A 19,801-nucleotide genomic window follows, 5' to 3' on the forward strand; every position below is an offset into this window, starting at 1 on the left:
GCACAAGAACGAGTCGCGCAGGGGACGCGGGCCGGCGTGCTCTCCGGACGGCTTTAATGGGGTCCCGGGGCGGCCTCGAGGGAAGTCGGGCGGGGGCGGGGGCGGGGCCGAGGTGCGTCCTGAGTCAGGAAAAGCGGGGGGCCCTGCGCCGAGGGCCGGGCGGGGCACAGCCCCTCACAGGTGCGTGTCCTCCTCGAACACATCCGAGTCCTCGGGGTCGCGCTTGCCCCCCATGAGCGCGCTCCAGCCCCCCGGGCCGTTGACGGCGCCGCCGCCGTTCAGGCTGGGCTGCTTCTCTTGCATCTCCGACTGGCTGTCGCTGGCCACGTCCAGCGTGGGGTTGTCGTGGCAGCCGTTCTCCACGAAGCGCAGCTCCTCGCCGTGCGACTGCGGCGGGACGGGCCGCTGGGCGAGCGCGCCGGACCCCGCGCCCCCACCCCGGCCCTTTGCCGGCCCTGACCCCGCGGACCCTGATGACGCAAGGCCCTGGTCCGCGGCTTCCCCAGCTCTAACCCTTTCAGATGACCACTGAGCCTCCCACCCAGCAGCCAGGGCCCCACCCCCGGACACCAGCGGACCCCTTTCTCACCACCCACGCCTTCTAAAGGGGCTCCTCCTGGGGCTGCGGCCCAAAGCCCACACCCTGCACCTCCAGCGCCTGAGGGAGGCTGGTGCCTTCCTCTGCACAAGCGCTTCACTGCAGTCACCCCCTCCCAGCCCGAGAACACAGCCTCAGATGGCCGACCTGCGGGCACCTCAGAGCAGCCCCGGGCCCCGTCCCGCCCACACAGGCCGGCTCACCACGTGTTTGAGCTTGGGCAGCCGGCGCTGCCAGCAGTTATAGAGAAGGCCGAGCACGATGATGACCACGCAGAGGGCGCCGATGACCACCAGCACCACAAAGAGCGTCCCGTAGTCGCTGCGCACCTGGCTGGCCCGGGCCTGGCAGCTGCTGGTGGTGGAGTAGTTCTGGATGCCAATCTGGGGGTGGGGGGAGGGGCCCGGTTCCTTAGCTGGGGCCTTGGGGTGCCGGGCTCCCCCAGGGCCTATGGGGCTGGGGCTCAGGGATGGGAACAGGCCTGATACCTGTGCTGGGAGAGGACCCTGCCTGAGCCCAGCACCCTAGCCGGAGGGCCCCAGCCTCCTCTAGCAGGCCTGCAGTGGCTCTGACGCAACTGTGGTTGATGTCCAGCCCCACGCCCACCTGGGGGTGCCCAATCCCCAGAGGCCGCCATGAACTGGCTGTCACAGACCACACTGCCCCACCCACGTGGGTGCAGACAGGGCAGCTGGGGGCCTCCGCACTTTATCCACTGCACACCTGCCCCACCAGGCTCCGCAAACTCAGTTCCCACCTGAGGGTGGGTGTCCACGTCCCAGGCTGCCCCCAGCCTCCTATTCCTGCTGGGATGGCCACCAGTGTCACTGAGCTGCCCAGCACTCCCACACTGTGGGCTGTCTCGGGGGGGCAGCCGGCCCTGGCCAAGCGGCTGCTGTGCCCCACCCCCCTACCCCCTGGGCTGGGCAGACTCTCTCCAGTCAGCGTCTCAGGCCCCGGGAGCAGAGAAAGTGAGGTGCCATCCCCAAATGACAGGTGCCGGGGCGGGCAGGGGTGCCACCTGCAGAGCAGAGACCCGGGGGGCCACTTTCTGCTGCAGACCTCCTTTCCAAGGCCAGGAATCAGCTCCTCTTCCTGTGAATGATCTGTGCATTTCCAGTGCTCTTCCACTTTTTACGTTACCAAGATTCAGTTTTTCCTGCTGGATTCACCACCAATGCACACGCAAAAATCTGCCCACTTGTGTATTTCCAAAGACCCAGCCCAGGGACCTTCCTGGCGGTCCAGTGGCTAAGACTCAGCACTCCCGATGCAGGAGGCCCGGGTTCCACCCCGGTCAGGGAACTAAACCCCGTCGTGCCGCAGCTCTAGATCCGGCACACAGGCATCAACCTTGAGACCGCAAGCATGGCCACTGAGACCGGTGGGGCAGAGAAACAGCACAGGCGTATTTTAAAGAGGTACTCTTTGCTAAAACAACAGTAAAGCCCCCGTGTGCCTTTCTGCCAAATCCATCTGAATGAAGCGTCTGGTAAAGCCAGAAGACCCAGACCCCTGGGTGGGAAGAGGCAGGAGGGCCTGTACTCAAGGCGCAGCCCACCAGCCCCGCCCTGTCATGAACCCCACAGCTCACAGCCAGCCCCGCCCCCAGGTGGTGCAGACATGGTGTCTCATGGGACGTCTGGGCCGTGCCTTGGGTGGGGGCATCTCCTCTCTGCTTTCATCTAGACGGGCACCAGCAGGACTCAACAGGGCTTCTTCCCTGCTCACAGCCCCGGTTGGCAATGAGCCCGAGCGAGAACCCAGTCTGGCCCTCAGCACTCCATGCACTTATCGAGAAGCCCCACACCAAGACGGAGCCTCCCTGGCCCCGCCCTTCTCGGCCTGGCACGCAGGAGATAGGAGGGGGGCCCATGGCACGCGTACCTCAGCTCTGCCGTGGACACTCCAGGCCCGTGGGCATGAAGGGGATTGATAAGGGCCTGGATGCCAGTGAGTGGACAGGGCCTGGAGGACACGGGCTGTCCTCAAGGGGGGAGGTGAGTAACGGTGCATCTGGTGGGGGGGGGGGGTGGCGCGGGGAGGGGTCTGCCAGCCTGTCCCCTCAGCCCAGGTCCCCAGGAGCGCGTGGTGGGCCTCCCAAACTCTGGGAACGTGCGGTGTTCCCTCGCCCACCAGGCTCTGCAGGATTCCTTGAGTAGACACGGTGCTTCTCCATTGCTCACCCAGGGAATGCCACCCACCCTCCCAGACCCCCGAGGCTCCCTCCGCTCCGTGCCCTCTTCTGACCACCCCGCTCCGTGGCTTGGGTCCGCACCTGCCGTCTCACGGGGCTCACAAGGCGGCTGCGGGTGGCTCCATGCCCCTCAGGGGCTGGATCAGGCCGCGCCCAGCCATGCCTCCACCACCCCGCGCTCTTACCTCCTCCAGGCTCCTGCGGATGTCGCCCAGCATGGACAGCACGTCTTGCGTGGGCACCACGCCTGTGCAGAGGGCACCGTCAGCACAGCGGTAGCCATGAGGCGCTCAACCCCTGACCCTCAGACCCCCGCCTGCGCCCCCGCAGCCCCTCCCCCCTACGAGGCACATAGGCCTGCAGTCCTCCCGACCGATTCTGCCCCCCCCGCCCCCCCCACCTCTCCATGACCCACGAGGTAGGCCCTGCAGAGCCCCGAGCCTCGCCCCACTCACCCTGCTCGCCCACCAGCGCCATCAGCAGGTGCTGCTCCTTCTCACTGGGCTTGCTCAGGGAGATGTGCCAGGCGCCGTGGCGGCCGCGGCCGTGCCGGGGCAGCACGCCCTCCACTAGGGCCAGGAGCTGCAGCCCCCGGTGCCGCCGGAACACCTCCTGAGGGCGGAGAGAAGTCTCACTTGCTGGGGGCAGCGCCCCCGAGCCCCTCCCACCTGGGAAGGGCCGTGGGGGCTGCCCAGAGGGGCTGCTCCGGGAGCCCCGGGGACCATGGGGGACGGCGGGGGGTGCAAGACCCGAGTCCACCTAGTCCTGCCTTGGCCTTCGCCCCCAGGAGGGCGAGCACAGGGCCTGCCCAGGGCTACTCGCAGGTGAGCTGGGGGGACAGACGCACCCACACAGGGCCCGAGGGGCCACATGCGGCAGGTGACAGAGAGCTGGGACAAGCTGGAGGAGAGGGGGCAGGCGGCCGGCCCAGGCTGGCCCTCGCCTTTCACTGCAGAGACAGGGCCCCAAGTCAGGGAGTCAGGGAGGACGTCTGTGCCCTGGCGGGCTGCAGCGGGAGCAGGAGGACCAGCAGAGGCTCCAGAGCGCTCGGGCCCTGGCTGGGGGCGGGGAGACCCCCTTCCCACCTGACACTCCTTCCTGCTTAGGTCTCCTTCCCCTTGTGCACAGGGAATTACACAACTTAAGACCAAGCGGCTGGCGGCAAACAGGAACTCAGCACGCGCAGGAGGCCTCGCTCCTGACTCCCAGCCGGTCACTGTCCCCATGGGGCCGCCTGGGAGAGACCCTCGCCAGGCCTGGTGGTGCCCCCCAGCAGCACCTCCCCTCTCGGACACGGGCAGTTGCCACCCCCGGCTCCTGCCTCTCTTGAGCGCCCAGCCTCGGAGCTGCCACCCGTGTGGGCCCCGACCTTTCTGCTGGAGCCCAGGCTAAGCAGCGAGGCTGTCACACCCTCAGAATGACGTGCGTCCTGCTGTCACGGCACGTCCAGGCACGGCTCCTACCAGCCTCAGACTCGCAGCCTCACAGGAGCCGGTTCAGCTCCGCGCTCGCGAGAGGCTGGTGCCTGGAGATGCCTGAGTGAGCCAGAGGGAAGCCCCAGCCCCTGGAACGGCTGCCACCATCGGTGTGTGCGTGCACACGCGCTCGTGGGCGTGTGTGCACGGGGCCCGAGTGGGGCGCGTGTTCTGGGCCCCCTCGTGGGTGAGGGTCACACACCGCCTGAGCACACCTCACATGTTTGGGGCCCACACGTCTGGCTGGCTCAAGCCCGAGAGCCACAGGGTCACCTGCGAGGAGGCCGGCTAGCTCAGCCTAACTTCACACCATGCATTCTGTAGACGGGAACTGAGGGGAAAGCACTGGCTTTGGAATCCTGTGTCGGTTCACATCTCGGTTCTGCCACTTGTCAGCTCTGTGACGTTTAGCAAAATACTGTTCCTCTCTGAGCCTCGGTTTCCCATCTGAGAATGTGGGCACTGGTCCTAAAACCGCAGACTTTCTGTGAGGGTTAAAATTACTTTTTCAACCACAAGTGCGGGGACAACTGGATGTCCCAAAAGAAAAGAAAACCATGCCTGGACTCATACTTCATACCCACACCAAAGTCCATTTCAGGTGCATTTTACATGGAAAGCTTTCAGAAGCAAGCATGGCCTTGGAGTGGGCAAAGATTTCTAAATTGGACCCAAAACTCCTAACCATGAAGAAAAAAAATTGGTAAGTTGGACTATTTTATGGTGAAGTTAAAAAAAAAGGTCTTCCACTTATCAGAGGGTTCTATCAAGAGGGTCAAAAGGCAGCCCGCGGAGCAGGAGACGTTCGCACAACATACACAGAACGGGGGCTTCACATCCACGATGCATAAGTGATTTACAGACATCGATAGACAAAGTCAGCTAGCCCGGCCGCCAGGTGAGCAAAAGATCTGATGAGGTACTTCACAGAAAAGAGGCTCAAACACGTACGGCAAGTCGTTCAATCTCACTGATCATCAGAGAAATGCAAAATAACCCACAAAGTGAGGCCTGCGAAATGGTTAAACTGGGAAACAACGCAGACAGCCAGCAGCCCCCGAGCGCCAGGCGCTGCCGCGGAGGAGCACACTGCTGGGCCACCGTGGGAAGCTGCTGGGCAGCACCTGGCCAAGGTGACCTGCGGCGCCCATCAGAATGTGCCCGGTGCCCGCCCGCCAACGTGCAGACCCCAGAGCCTCCAGAGCAGCAGACCCACAGCAGCCTGGGAATGAAGCTCCTCAAAGGCCCGCCACCAGCCAGAAGGACAGACAGAAGACGAGCGTGAACGCACGCGCGCAAGGACACAGAAGCTCCCGAAAGCAGGAGCTGAAGTGCAAGAAGCTAGAACAGAACACCACACTCGAGGAGCCCCCCTCTGTCACATTCAGAAGCACGCAGGGTTGATTCATGGTATCACAAGTCCACAAGGAGGCTCCCTGAGGAACAGTCTGGAAGGCGGTGTGGCCCTCAGGCTGTGCTGGTCTCTCCTGACCGACAGCCGCCCTCCCCGGCTGTCCCCACAGCCTGAGGCGTGAGGATGCCCCCAAGCAGGCGCAGGCGTACCCGGTCTTCCCTGCCAAGCCCTCCCCGGGCAGGGGACCTTCCCCAACGGCCACAGCAGCACCCCAGCCAGTGCCCGGGCCCTGCGTCCACACACAACTCCTCACGGTGCCTGGGGCGATGGAAAATGGTGTGGCTGCGGAACGAAACTGTGTGGCAGCTCCTCCAAAAGTTACAGATAAAATCACCAGGTGGCCTGCAAGCCCCTTCTGCGCACACCAACACAATTCAAAAAGGGGTCTGGGAAGGCATGTGCACACCACAGCATTCACAGCAGCATTCTCCACAACAGCGGAAACACGCCTGTCAACAAGTGAACAATAGCAAAACGTGGTCCTTCCGCACACTGGAATACTGCTCAGCCTTAGACAGGAAGGCTGTTCTGACACCTGCTACACCCAGCATAAACCTTGAGGACGTGACACTCAGTGAAACAAGCCAAGTCACAGCAAAAGCAGATCGTGTGCGACCCACTAACACACAGGGCCCCGAGCAGCCAGGTTCAGAGACCGGAAGCAGAAGGGGAGCTGGGGGGGAGACGGAGCTGTTAATGGGGGTGGTTTCAGTTTTGCAAGACGGAAAAGTCCTGGAGCTCTGCTGCACAATAATGTGAACACACTTAATACAACCGTACACTCAAAAGTGATCAAGATGGTAAATTTTATGCTAGGATTTCTACCACAATAAAAAAAATCCCACAATAATGGCTAATTAGGTAGATGTCACACATACCAATAACCTCTGATATGCAGATGACACCACTCTTATGGCAGAAAGTGAAGAGGAACTGAGGAGTCTCTTGATGAAAGTGAAAGAGGAGAGTGAAAAAGCTGGCTTAAAACTCAACATTCAGAATATTAAGATCATGGCATCTGGTCCCATCATTTCATGGCAAATAGATGGGGAAACAGTGGAAACAGTGAGAAACTATTTTCTTGGGCTCCAAAATCACTGCAGGTGGTGACTGCAGCCATGAAATTCAGACACTTGCTCCTTGGAAAAAAAGCTATGACCAACCTAGATGGCATATTAAAAAGGAGAGACATTACTTTGCCAACAAACGTCCATCTAGTCAAAGCTATGGTTTTTTCCAGTAGTTATGTATAGATGTGAGAGTTGGACTATAAAGAAAGCTGAGAGCAGAAAAATTGATGCTTTTGAACTGTGGTGTTGGAGAAGACTCTTGAGAGTCCCTTGGACTGCAAGGAGATCCAACCAGTCTATTTTGAAGGAGATCAGTCCCAAATATTCATTGGAAAGACTGATGGTGAAGCTGAAACTCCAATCCTTTGGCCACCTGATGCGAAGAACTGACTCCTTGGGAAAGACCCTGATGCTGGGAAAGATTGAGGGCAGGAGAAGGGGACGACAGAGGATGAGATGGCTGGATGGCATCACTGACTTGATGGACATGAGTGTGAGCAGGCTCCAGGAATTGGTGATGGACGGGGAGGCCTGGTGTGCTGCAGTCCATGGGGTCGCAGAGTCGGACACGACAGTGACTGAACTGCACACAAACATTAAATGAGAAGAACAACAAAGCAGATAAAACCAGGGAAAACAGAAAGCATTTTAATCTCTTTGTGTTGTTTGGGAAGAAAAAGAGACATTAACTTTAGACGTCATTATCCACGTATGCACACCCCAATTCCTGGGTCTCAAGGCCCCACATATCCATAAACAGCCAGAAGGCCACTTGGAGAACGCCGATTCCGGGTCGGAGGAAGGGGACATACAAGAAGAGCTTGGAGCACCCACTACACTGAAAGCAGCGACACCAGGGCCTCCCTGGCAGTCCAGTGGCAGAGACTCCACCCTCCAGTGCAGGGGACACGCTGAGCCCTGGCTGGGGGCACGAAGACCGTGCACGCTGCATAGCAGCCAAGCCTGTGCACCACAAGTCCTGAGCCCGTGCGTGCTGGAGGCCGCGCTCCACAACAGGCCTGCCTGACGCAACGGCGCCACTGAGCTGACACCATCAGATAAACAAACAGCACAGAGAGGAGAGCCGGGGCTATCAGACATTCACAGGCTGGTCAAAGGGCTCAGAAGCCGACTTAGAGAGGCACTCACTGGCCAAACGGGTGCGGACAAAGCAGGCTGCCCGCCACTCAGCTCCACAGGATCAAGTCTGGCCGCTGGCGTCGCGACTACAAGAGCCCTCTGAGAGGAGAGCCGGGTGAAGCAGGCTGTGTCTGGACACCTGGGCCCCACAGGGGCAACACGCATACTGAAGAAGAACGTCGCTGGCCCTAGATTCCCGCTCTGTCCCACATGCAGCAAAGCACCAGAGTCACGAACTGCAAGACCCTCAAGGCCAGCGGCAGCCTCCCCCCGAGATCCCGGCTGCAAGCAGCTCCTTCACCAAAATTCACGCCATCCCGGCTCAGTGTCTCCCTCTCCGAGCAGCTCCTCGGGGCCTCCGTGCTCAGACACTGAATAAACTCGACCCACAGCCCTCGCATCATGCATTTTATCCAGTTAACAGACTGAGCATGCATGAGATTAAGAACCGCCCTGGGTTAAAGCACACCCATGAAGTCAAAATCTACCCGTTTATAAAGATGCTGGGAAGAAGTGAGTATCTCACTGGTCACTTCCAGATTAAATATGTGATGTACTCTCACCACCCCGCCCCAAATTCACTAAAGAAGAAGGAAGGTTGTGTTTTAAGGTCTGAAACCACAAAGACAAAGCCACAACAAAACAACAGAGGAGGCAGAAGCCACACGCTTGGGCACCGGAAGTGGGCGGATGGCGGGTCGGTTTCCCAATTCAGCAAGCCCAGAGAGCAGATCCTGAGCCAGCCCGGGCAGAGCTGAGATGCAGTCACACGGACACTTCCACTCCCCGCGAGCTCGGGACGTGCAGCACTGGTGAGCTCCCGGGGACGATGGGAGGGGAGGGCGGGAGCGCCAGTGAACTTCAGGGGAGGACAGGAGGGGCGGATGTAAGGGGAGAACAGGAGCGCCAGGACAGTGCTGGAACAAGACGACTCTCCGAGTCTGCTGGAAAAGCACTGCATCCCTAGGCGATCCCCCCGCCCCCTGCCCAACACTGTAGAGCTGACAAACATCCCTTCTCCTGGCACAAGACCACAGCCAACTGCAGGAGAGGCTCACGCTGCAGATGAGCGCAGCTAGTGAACGGCCCGGCAGGCACGCCTGTCCTGACTGGCAGACAAGAGCCCTCTCGCACCTGCTCCAGAACACCGGCGACCAGCCCCACACCGTCAGGTAGGACAAAGTTCCTCTTTCCAAGATCCTACTCACCCAGGAAGAAGGACCTAAAAACACCAACATAAGACATTCTCAGATCAAACGGCGCAGCCAGACCACCCTCCGGAGAAGCTCAGTGAAGCCCCCCAGCAGGCTGCACCAGCCCTCCTAAAAACAGCTCCAAACTAACCCCAGCAGACACCTGAGAGAGGATGCAGGTGGAAAACTGACGACACGCAGGAGAAGCAACCTGCAAAGACACGACCCCGTGCACAAAGTCACAGACAGAGGCGGCAGGCGCAAAGAGCCCCGGGGACGTGACCCTGTGCACAAAGTCACAAACAGAGGGGGTAGGCACAAAGAGCCCTGGGGACTTAAAACCAGGGAGCCCTCTTCTCAGGCGCTGGTGGGAGCAGCTCGTCCCCCGCAGCCCCCCCAGGGCCCGGCCGCCCACCCACCGGCACTCACACACTCTACGTTCTCAGTCATGTTTAGGATGACGTAGTTCTTCCCGGCCAGATTGCTCCAGTCTTTGCAGATCACCTGTGCAGTGACACAGAGGGGGTCTGGAAGGAGTCTGAGTGGAAACCCCGGAGACGCGAGGAGGGCGAGGCCGAGTGTGGCTGTGACGGCTGGGGGGCAGACCAGCTGCGTCACCTCCACGACTGACAGCCCCCGGCCCAGCCAAAGCTCACAACCTGCTCTCTCGGGACAGGAGGCGCGGGCCCAGAGGCTCCAGGGCAGAGGGAACTGGAATGCTCTGAAGGGCGAACAGTGCACCTGTGGGCGGACACCAGGCTGACCGCCCAGGACCACCCCTTTTCTTCTGGGGCCGGGGTGGGCCAGGCTGGGGGTATGTGAGAGTGACTTATGGGGTGGGGAGGATGGCAGGGTGGCGGCACACGTGGGGGGCTGTGGTGGGGAGGGGGCTGGCGGGAGTGCCCCCCAGCAGCTGTGACAAGCAGGGGGACCCTGAACTGAGAGGGGGGAAGGCTGGGGGTAGGCGGGCCAGTGTGGAGAGGACGCCACTGATGGGCCGTGAGCAGTGCCCCCAGAATCTGCTTCCTGCCCGCCCCCGCCCCGCACAGTCACTCTACCTGCGTGGAGTCCCAGGGCCTTCTGGACGGAGCTGCCCTGGCTGGCCCTTCCTGGGGCTCCTGCCTGAGGTCATCTCGCCCCAGAGTCACAGAAGAAGGTGTCAGCTCTGTGCCTCTGGGGGCCAGCGGGAGAGAGGCCGAGCCTCCGGGCTGCAGGGCGTCTCTGCCAGGGCCCTCAGCCCCACCGGGAGCCACCGTCTGAGGGAAGGAAGCGGGGGACGGCCCCGCGCCCGGCCAGCCGGCCAAGCCCGCAGCTGCAGCAGCGGCCTCCACACTGGGCTCCGGAGGGGCCTCAGACACGCTGCTGCGCCCTGCGGCCGGCAGCACTGTGGGCCCCGGCCCGCGGCCAGCCATGTCCTGACCCCTCAGGGTCACCGGACTCAGGCTGACCCCAGGCGGGGACAGGCTGGGCTCCATGCTGCTGCCTGCCTCCCCCCCCGAGGCTGCCTGGTCCCCTGACTCCTCAGGCCGGTGCTCAGGGGGCTCCAGGGCCCGGCTGCTGCCCACCGGCAGGAAGCCCAGGGCCTGCCTTCGGGCGCCCTCCTGGGGTCCGGTCACTGGCAGCAGCTGCTCCTCCTCCTCTCCGGGGGCCATGTGCCAAGGCGGCCCCACCAGGTCCACCCCGGGCAGCGGGGAGGCAAGACTCGGTGTCTCCTGACTCTGGCCCGTGTTGTCCGTGGGATCCGCCTTCTCAGTCAGGTCCGGAAAAGCATAATCTGTGGACAGAGAGGGAGATTTCATTCCAGAGCTTCATTGTTCATGGATTTGCTGAGCAGATGATAAAAAATCCAAGAGAGCCTCAGGGGGATGGTGGGGAGGTCGGTGGACAGTGGGTCACGTGGGAAGGGCGTGGGCAACAGGCTGGACTGGAGGGGACAGATAGGGCTGGGGGACGAGCCCCAGGCTGGCCCTCACTTCCTTCATGGGAACGACGTGGTGCGCCCCGCCCCGGTGTACAAGCCCCAGGGACTGGGCCTGCGGCCATCTACGCCCCGCTCTGGCAGCCGGCTCTCCGTGTCTCTCTGGCTCCTCGTCTGCGCTCTCCCCTGAAAACCATCATGACGCTTCACCCCTTTCCTAACAGGCTGGGGTGGGGGTCTTCCATGTGAGTCTGAGGACCCTCTCAGGGCAGGTGATGACCACCATCCCTGACCGGTGCTCCTGCTTTGAACTGAATGATGCCAGGAGGCAGAGGGCAGAGGCTGAGCCCCAGTGTCTGGAGTCTTCTCGTGCTCTCAGCGCCACTGCTGGCGGGGAAGGAGTGCTTCCTCACCCACCAGCCCCTGAGAACGGACGCCTCCTGGAGACTGGGACATCTGTCTTCTCAACGAGATGTGAAAAGCACAGGCCAGTTTGTTTGGAAACTCATTCAAAATGTCAGAGTCTACATCTAGGTAGCAACAGACATTGGCGGCCCCACTTTGTTTCAGAATAATAAACGTCACCAACATAAAACTCCAACTAAAAATCTTAATTTATCTAATTAAAGAATGAAATTTTACGGAAGCTAAAAGTAATAATAATAATAAACATCAAAGTTCTGAAACACCGTAGAACCGGGGCTGGGAAAGGTCTACGGGGGTGACTGAGCTGCTCAGCCTCCTCCTCCTCCTCCTCCCAAATTTCTGACAAAAGAGACAACTGTTTTACACCATGAAAATAAAAGTCTAAAAACACAGATAAATTTCTGTTAACATGGAAAGCAGATGAGCTCAGAGAATCAGATAACCTCTCAACCAAAATAAAGAGGAAAGTCAGCAGTGGAAGAGGGAAGTTCTCTCTGTCAGAATCAAGGAGAGGGAAGTGCTGTGGGTTTAGTGAGGACACAGAACCCAAAGCTCAGAGGGCAGAAGACAACGCTGCAACGCATCCTAGCGCCTCAGAAAGACACAGACACACCGCTTCCCTAAAGCAAGAGCAGAGTAACAAAGGCAAGCAGTCTTTTAAAAAGCAAAGGTCTCGGATTTATTTGCAGGGCAGCAATGGAGAAACAGACATGGAGAACAGACTTTTGGACATGGAGAGAGCGGGGGCGAAGGCGAGACGTGCGGCGAGAGTAGCATGGAGGCTTCCATCACCGTATGTAAACTAGAGAGCCAACGGGAATGGGAACTCAAACAGGGGCTCTGTACCAACCTGGGCGAGGGGGATGGGGCAGGAGATGGGAGGGGAGTTCAAAAGGGAGGGCACGTGTGTAGACCTACGGCTGATCCATGTTGAGGTTTGACAGAAAAGAACGAAATTGTGTAAAACAATTATCCTTCAATTACAATATAAATTAAGTAAAAGAACAGTTCTTGGAAACTAAAAATCATTTCAATGTATGTGAACTTTTGATAGAACAGCTTGAAGAAAAGTCATCAGAGCAAAAGCAAAAGGGAAATAAGCTAAGGGGTAAAGGCGATCAGTGTCGGTAGGTTACTGTCATCTTCAACAAGACAGAAACACCCCGAGTCCAGGCCTCACAGAAGGAGCCCTCAGGCTGGGAACAGCGGTGGGCTCAGCCCCAGCCTCACTCTCAGGACACGCCAGCTCTCGGAGGACAAATGGGCTGCCTACAAAGCAACAGGGAACAGACTCTCGTCAGGCTTCTAGTCAACTACACTAGACTGCAAGAAGGAAAGGTGTGCTCAAAATCCTGAGGGAAGCTTACCTGGAACTGTCACGCCAGGCCTCCCTGTCCATCACCAACTCCCGGAGCTTACTCAAACTCATGTCCATTGAATTGGTGATGCCATCCAACCGTCTACGGTCTCCCGAAGCAGCAATGTCTCCTGAGCACCGCTGTCTTCTGAAGCACCACTCTGTGCTGGACACCCATCTCCTGTGCACTACTGTCTGCAGGATGCCACTGTCCCCAGAGCACTCTCTCTCCTGGACAGCTCTGTCTCCTGGACACCACTGTCTCCTGAACATGTACCCAGTATACCACTGTGTTCTGAACCAACATCTGTCCTGGACACAACTGTCTCCTGGACGCCGCTTTCTCTTCTACCACCACTGTCTCACTCAGTACCCTGCACCACAGTCTCATGACAGCACCATGTCCTGAACAAAAGCGCGTCCCGGACACCGCTGTCTGTGTGCACCAGTCTCCTGGATCCCACCACCTTTGGATCACCGCAGTCTCCTGGAGCGTCACAGTGTCTAGACTCCACTCTCTCCTGGGGCACCCCTGTTTCCTGCACAGCACTGTCTCTAGGACCACCAGAGCCCTGGCAGCAGTCTCCTGGAGCACTCCCCAGTGTCTGGAGGACCACTGTCATTTAGGCACCATGTCTACTGAGCAACACTGTCTCCTGAACTCCACCATCTCCTGATTCCACTGTCTCCCAGAGCAACAAAGTTTCCTGAGTATCATTTTCTTCTGGAACACCCCCATTTCCTGGACCATAACAGTCTCCTAGACACCAATTTCTACTGGAGCACCACCGTCTCCAGGACCCCACCATCTCCTGTGTCTACTGTCTCCCAAAGCAGCAATGTTTCCTGAGTACTCCATCATCTCCTGGAGCACCACAGTCTCCTGGAGCATATCTGTCTACTGAGCACCATCGGCTCCTGGAACCCACCGTCCTGAGCCCATTGCCTCCTGCAGCAACAATGTTTATTGAGTATTGTAGCCTCCTGGAGTACCACTGTGTCCTCAAACATCATAGTCTTCTAGACATGACTTTCTTCTAGAGCAACATTCTCTCATGCACACCTCTGTCTCCTTTGAAGTACTGTCTGCTTGACACCACTGTCTCCTCAGCACCATTGTCTGAGCACCACTGTCTCCCTGGCAGCACTGTCTAGTAAGCACCACCGTCTCCTAGAGCACCAAAGTCTCCTGGATATCCCTTTCCTGGGAGCACCTGTGTCTCTTGCAGAACACTGTCTCCTGTGCATCACGGTCTCCTGGACATCACCGCCTCCTTGAGTTCCATGGTCTTTTGGACACCATTGTCTCCAGGAGCGCCAGTGTCTATTGACAACACCATCTCCTGAACACCACTGTCTCCTGGACGCCTCCATAACCAGGAGCACCACTGCTTCCTGGCAAGCACTGGAAAGTGAGCACCATTTTCTCCTGGACACTATCATCTCCTGGAGCACCGGAGTCTCATGCAGAACACTGACTACTGTGTGCCATGGTCTCCTGGACACCACTGTCTCCTGGGCAACACTGTCTTTGGCGTACCGTTGTTGTCTGAACCTGACCCTCTCCGAAGCACCACTGTCTTCTAGACCAACAGTATCTCCTGAGCACCACAGGCTGTTTGAGTACCATCTCTTCAAAACCACGATTTCCTGAACACCGCTTTCTCCTGAGCAGCACTCTCTTGTGAGCACCATGGTCTCCTAGACATTATCATCTTCTGGAACACCAGTGTCTCATGCAGAATACTGTCTCCTGCGCACCACAGTCTCCTGGACACCACTGTCTCCTGAGCATCATTGTCTCCTTGGCAGCACTGTCTACTGAGTAGCACTCTCACTTGAACTCCACTGTCTCCTGAACACCATTGTCTCCCAGAGTGACAGTGTCTCCTGAGCATCATAGTCTCCTTGAGCACCATGGTCTCCTGAATACCACTATCTCCTGGAGACCCACAGTCTCCTGGAAAAGCATCATGTCCTGGAAACCAACGTCTCCTGAGCACCACTGTCCCCTGGACACCAACATCTCTTAAATCACCACTGTCTCATGCATAATACTGTCTCTTGTGTACCATGGTCTCCTAGATACCACCACCTCTTGAGCACCATTGTCTACTGGACACCAATGTCTCTCAGTCGTGTCCGACTCCTTGCGACCCACACACTGCAGCACGCCAGGCCTCCCTGTCCATCACCAACTCCCAGAGTTCACTCAGACTCACGTCCATCAAGTCAGTGATGCCATCCAGCCATCTCATCCTCTGTCGTCCCTTTCTCCTCCTGCCCTCAATCTTTCCCAGCAGCAGGGTCTCTTCCAAGGAGCCAGTTCTTCGCATCAGGTGGCCAGAGTACTGGAACTTCAGCTTCAGCATCAGTCCTTCCAGTGAACATTCAGGACTGATTTCCTTTAGGATGGACTGGTTGGATCTCCTTGCAGTCCAAGGGACTCTCAAGAGTCTTCTCCAACACCACAGTTCAAAAGCATCCATTCTTCGATGCTCAGCTTTCTTTAGAGTCCAACTCTCACATCCATACATGACTACTGGAAAAACCATAGCTTTGACTAGATGGACCTTTGTTTGCAAAGTAATGTCTCTAGTTTTTAATATACTGTCTAGTTGGTCATAACTTTTCTTCTAAGGAGCAAGCGTCTTTGAATTTCATGGCTGCAGTCACCATCTGCAGCGACTTTAGAGCCCAAGAAAATAAAGTCTCTTACCGTTTCCACTGTTTCCCCATGTATTTGCCATGAACTGGTGGGACCAGATGCCATGATCTTAGTTTTCTGAATGTTGAGTTTTAAGCCAACTTTTTTATTCTTCTCTTTCACTTTCATCAAAAGGCTCTTTAGTTCTTTGCTTTCTGCCGTAGACATGGCGACATCTGCTTATCTGAGATTAATGATATGTCTCTTATGCACCATTATATCCTGGACGTAGCTTCTCCTGAGCACCACCGTCTCTGAGAGCAACAACATCTCGTGAACACCATAGACTTCCAGAGCTCCATATTCCCTTCAATACCACCATGTTCTGAGTACCACTGTCTCCTGGGTACCACCGTCTCTGGACACCATCCTCTCCTAAGCACCCCTGTCTCTTGGGCGCTACCATCTCCTGTAAAACTCCTGTCTACTGGACACCAATGTCTCCTGAGCACCACTATCTCCTGGATTTTACCATGTCTGGAGCACCACTGTCTCCTGTAGCAACAATGCTTTCTGTGCACCATACTCTCCTGGAGTACCACCGTCTCCTGGGTCACCACAGTCCTCTAGATACTGCTTTCTCCTGGAGCACCACTGTCTCATGGAAAGCAACATTTCCTGAGACCACTGTCTCCTCTGCACCACTCTCTCCTGGGAACCATGGCTACTGATCAGCATTGTCTCCTGGACCCCACCATCTCCTGGAGCAACAATGTTTCCTGAGTATCATGGCTCTCCTGAGCACCATCATCTTGTAGAGCAGCACAGTCTCCCAGATTTGACTTTCTCCTGGAGCACTGTCTCCCGGACACCACTGTCTTCTGGACACCACCGTGTCCTGGAGCACCTTTGTCATTTGGACAGCACCATCTTTAGAGCACCACGGTCTCCTGATCACTACCATCTCCTGGAGCACCACAGTCCTGCATGCCAGCATCTCCAGTAGCACCACTGTCTCCTGACACCACTGTCTCCTGGACATGATCATCTTCAGGAACACCACTGTCTATTAATACTACCATCTCTTGAACACCACTGTCTCCTGGAATACCACAGTCTCCTGCACCACCACTATTTCCTAAACACAGCTGTCTTCTGTGCACCACTGTCTTCTGGACACAACTGTCTCCTGGACACAGTTGTCTCCTGGAGCACCACTGTCTCTTGGACTTCACTCTCTCCTGTGCACCACTTTCTTTTGGATACCACCGACTCATGGACCACCACAGTCTCTTGGACACCATCGTCTCCTGAGCACCACCATCTCCTGAGAATCATTGTCTCCTGGAGCTCCAGTCTCCTTAACACCAGTGTGTCCTAAACATAATTGTCTCATGGATACCAGCACGTCCTGTAGCACTACGCTCTCCTGAATATTACTGTTTCCTGAAGTACCATATTATCTTGGATACTAAAGCTACGTTTTTTCCAGTGGTCATGTGTGGATGTGAGAATTGGGCTATAAATAAAGCTGAGTGCCGAAGAATTGACGCTTTTGAACTATGGTGCCGGAAAAGACTCTTGAGAGTCCCTTGGACTGCAAGGAGAGCCAATATTCAGACTGCTGAATATTCATTGGAAGGACTAATGCCAAAGCTGAAACTTCAATACTTTGGCCACCTGATGCGAAGAACCGACTTATTGGAAAAGACCCTGATGCTGGGAAAGATGGAAGGCAGGAGGAGAAGGGGACAACAGACGATGAGATGGTTGGACGGCATCACCGATGTAATGGACGTGAGTTTGAGTGGGCTCCGGGAGTTGGTGATAGACAGGGAAGCGTGGTGTGCTGCAGTCCATGGGGTCGCAGCACTGAGCGACTGAACTGTGACTGTCTCCTAAGCACAGTGGTCTCCTGGAGCATGATCATCTCTTGGGGCAGTATACTCTCCTGGACACCACCTTCTCCTGGAGCATCGTTGTTTTCAGGACACCACCATCTCCTGAAGCACCACTGTCTCCTGGAGCACCACTGTCTTCTTGATATACTGTCTCCTGGTGCGCCACCGTCTCCCGGACACAGTCCTGGAGACCGCTGTCTGCTATGTAGCACTGTCTTCTGGAGACCATTATCTTCTGAGCACTGTTATCTCCTGGACACCACTGTCTCCTGAGCACCACTGTCTCCTGGAGCACTAGACTCCTTGACTCCACTGTCTCCTCAGCAGCACTGTGTCCTGAACACCACCGTCCCGAGTAGCACCCTCTCCTAAGCTCTGCCATTTCCTGGAGTACCATATTCTGCTAACATCCCCATCTCCTGGAGTACCAAAGTCTCGTGGACACCTCCGTCTCCTGAGCAGCACCGTTTCCTGGACACCACCACCTCCTGCATACTACTCTCTCCTGAAGCACCAGTCTCCCACCACCATCTTTTCAGTACTACTGTCTCCTGGAATACCACCCAGTCCCGAGCACCATCATCTGGACCGCCATTTTACCTGGATTCACTGTCGCCTGGAGCACCACTGTCTCCCAGAACACTATTTTCCCTGGACACTACCATCTCCCGGACCCCACTTCCCCTGGAGCGCCACCTTTCCTGAAGCACCATTCTTCCAAGACACCACAGTTTCCCAGAGCACCACCAAATCCTGGACACCACCATCTCCTAAACATCATCATCTCCTGATGCACCACCTCCTCCTGGAACAACACCATCTGCTGGACACCTCTGTCTCCCATACACGATCATCTCCCAGAGCTGGATCATGTCCTGAAACACCATCGCAGGATTGCACGACGCCTCAGACCACGAAGACCGTCCACTGACAGCCCTGTGGCCACAGAGAGCGGGGCTCCACCCTGCTTATTACTCTAGTTTTTGTCTTCCCGTTCCATCTACTTCAGGGGTGTGGAGTCAGGTCCCACAAACCCCGAAAGTCTGTCAAGGACAAACATACTTCTCACCTGGACACAGATTTGAACAAGCAGAGATGCCCAGGAGACACTTTGAACTCAGCGTATAAGGACATCAAAGCTTGTCCCTGTGCCCTGGACAGGCATCACAACTCGGGCACCAGAGTCAGGAAGGGTCCCTCACAGCCCATGCCACCTAGGGGAGGCTCCAGCTAGGTCTCAGTGTATGAAGATCAAGGGATGGCTAAGCTGCCCAGGGCTTGGCCAGCCAGCCAGCCAGGTCTCCTCACTGTCCCTGAGACACGAGAGGCCCACCTGGGAACTCACTCAATCCCCTCCCCATTAGCTTCCCTGCAGATGCACTGGCTGACGTGCTGAGGAGTGGCAGCGCCCCCAGGTGGCGGTTGTTGGAAATGACATCTCCCCTGAGCTATGGGGAACATCAGGCCTGCACATCCCAGTCACGGCCCACAGCCCTTCTGTAAGGGGTGCAGAAACAAAGCTCGGAGGAAGGCGGACACTTCCTCTGCGTTGTGAGGCCCGACCCGTCGCAGCTGTAAGGCTGCCAATCTCAGGCTCCTGTGTAGGCAGAGCTAGTCTCTGAAAACACGTTCCCAGCCAGCCAGGCAGGGCCAGAAGGGGCTTCAGACACCACAGGGGCCAGCTGATGTGGCAGCTTCACACCCGTGGTCCTGGCCCCTTTGAAACTGGGCTCCTTCGCCAGCCTAGCTGACATATAATAGCCAAGGTCAAGCTTCAGAGTTCTGCAGGCGGATTTTAAATTCTGGTGACCAGTCCCAGGGCTCAGCACAGCCACCTCTCGGGGGTGTGAGGCTATAATGAGTGACACAAGGGATGCACAGCCCCAGGCCCACAGAGGCTCTGACCCTCCCCTAAGGTCACCTGCAGGTTGTGCACCCCTGAGCTCAAAGCACACAGGCTGTGGCTGGTGTGCTCGGGTGTGGCTGTGGCAGGACCCCAAGGAGTCCTGGGCCCTGCCAGCAGAAGGACCTGGGAGGTTCCCTTGGCCACGGCATGACGGCTGTGAGGCTGTAAGTTATCGTAACGGTGACTCAATAAAGCTTATTTCTTATTCATCCTATGTCAATACAAAACTGCACAGACTACACACGGCAGAATTACGTACACGTAAGGATAAATTTACTCAGCAGAGAGTTTCTAGAATATGTCTACAATGATGGGCTGCAATCCTCTTCAAGATCACGTTTTGGGAGGCATTTGTGTGTCGTTGGCTTCCCCTCCCCCCCAATTTCCTTAAGCTCAACTGGGATGGCTCACTTACAACCTAAGCCCATTTCTGTTTTATCCTCTAAGAGAGGCAAACCTGGGGAGCATCTCCCTCGCGGTGGGGGGGCGGGAATCTACATGTTCTCTTAGGTGCCCCAATTTGCCTTTCTTTCCTGCAGCTAAAACCGTAACTATCCCT

The 19,801-nt window shown here is 57.1% G+C and overlaps 1 protein-coding gene across 2 annotated transcripts in view; it reads right to left on the reverse strand.

The window, feature by feature from the left end:
- Window positions 1–22: 22 nt before the first annotated feature.
- The window catches only part of PODXL2 (podocalyxin like 2), a 49,189-nt gene continuing 29,410 nt past the window's right edge, over window positions 23–19,801 (reverse strand). For both annotated transcript variants that reach the window (XM_070777027.1, XM_070777029.1), the window contains 6 exons: window positions 10,146–10,861; window positions 9,517–9,591; window positions 3,251–3,407; window positions 2,981–3,042; window positions 802–981; window positions 23–387 (listed from right to left, as the gene is read on the reverse strand). In XM_070777027.1, coding sequence (XP_070633128.1) covers window positions 175–387; window positions 802–981; window positions 2,981–3,042; window positions 3,251–3,407; window positions 9,517–9,591; window positions 10,146–10,861 — 1,403 coding nt within the window. In that variant the 3' untranslated portion in view covers window positions 23–174. The remainder of the gene's footprint in view (window positions 388–801; window positions 982–2,980; window positions 3,043–3,250; window positions 3,408–9,516; window positions 9,592–10,145; window positions 10,862–19,801) is intronic.

The sequence above is a fragment of the Bos indicus genome, chromosome 22 (genome assembly GCF_029378745.1).
Source record: "Bos indicus isolate NIAB-ARS_2022 breed Sahiwal x Tharparkar chromosome 22, NIAB-ARS_B.indTharparkar_mat_pri_1.0, whole genome shotgun sequence".
Lineage (NCBI taxonomy): Eukaryota > Metazoa > Chordata > Mammalia > Artiodactyla > Bovidae > Bos > Bos indicus.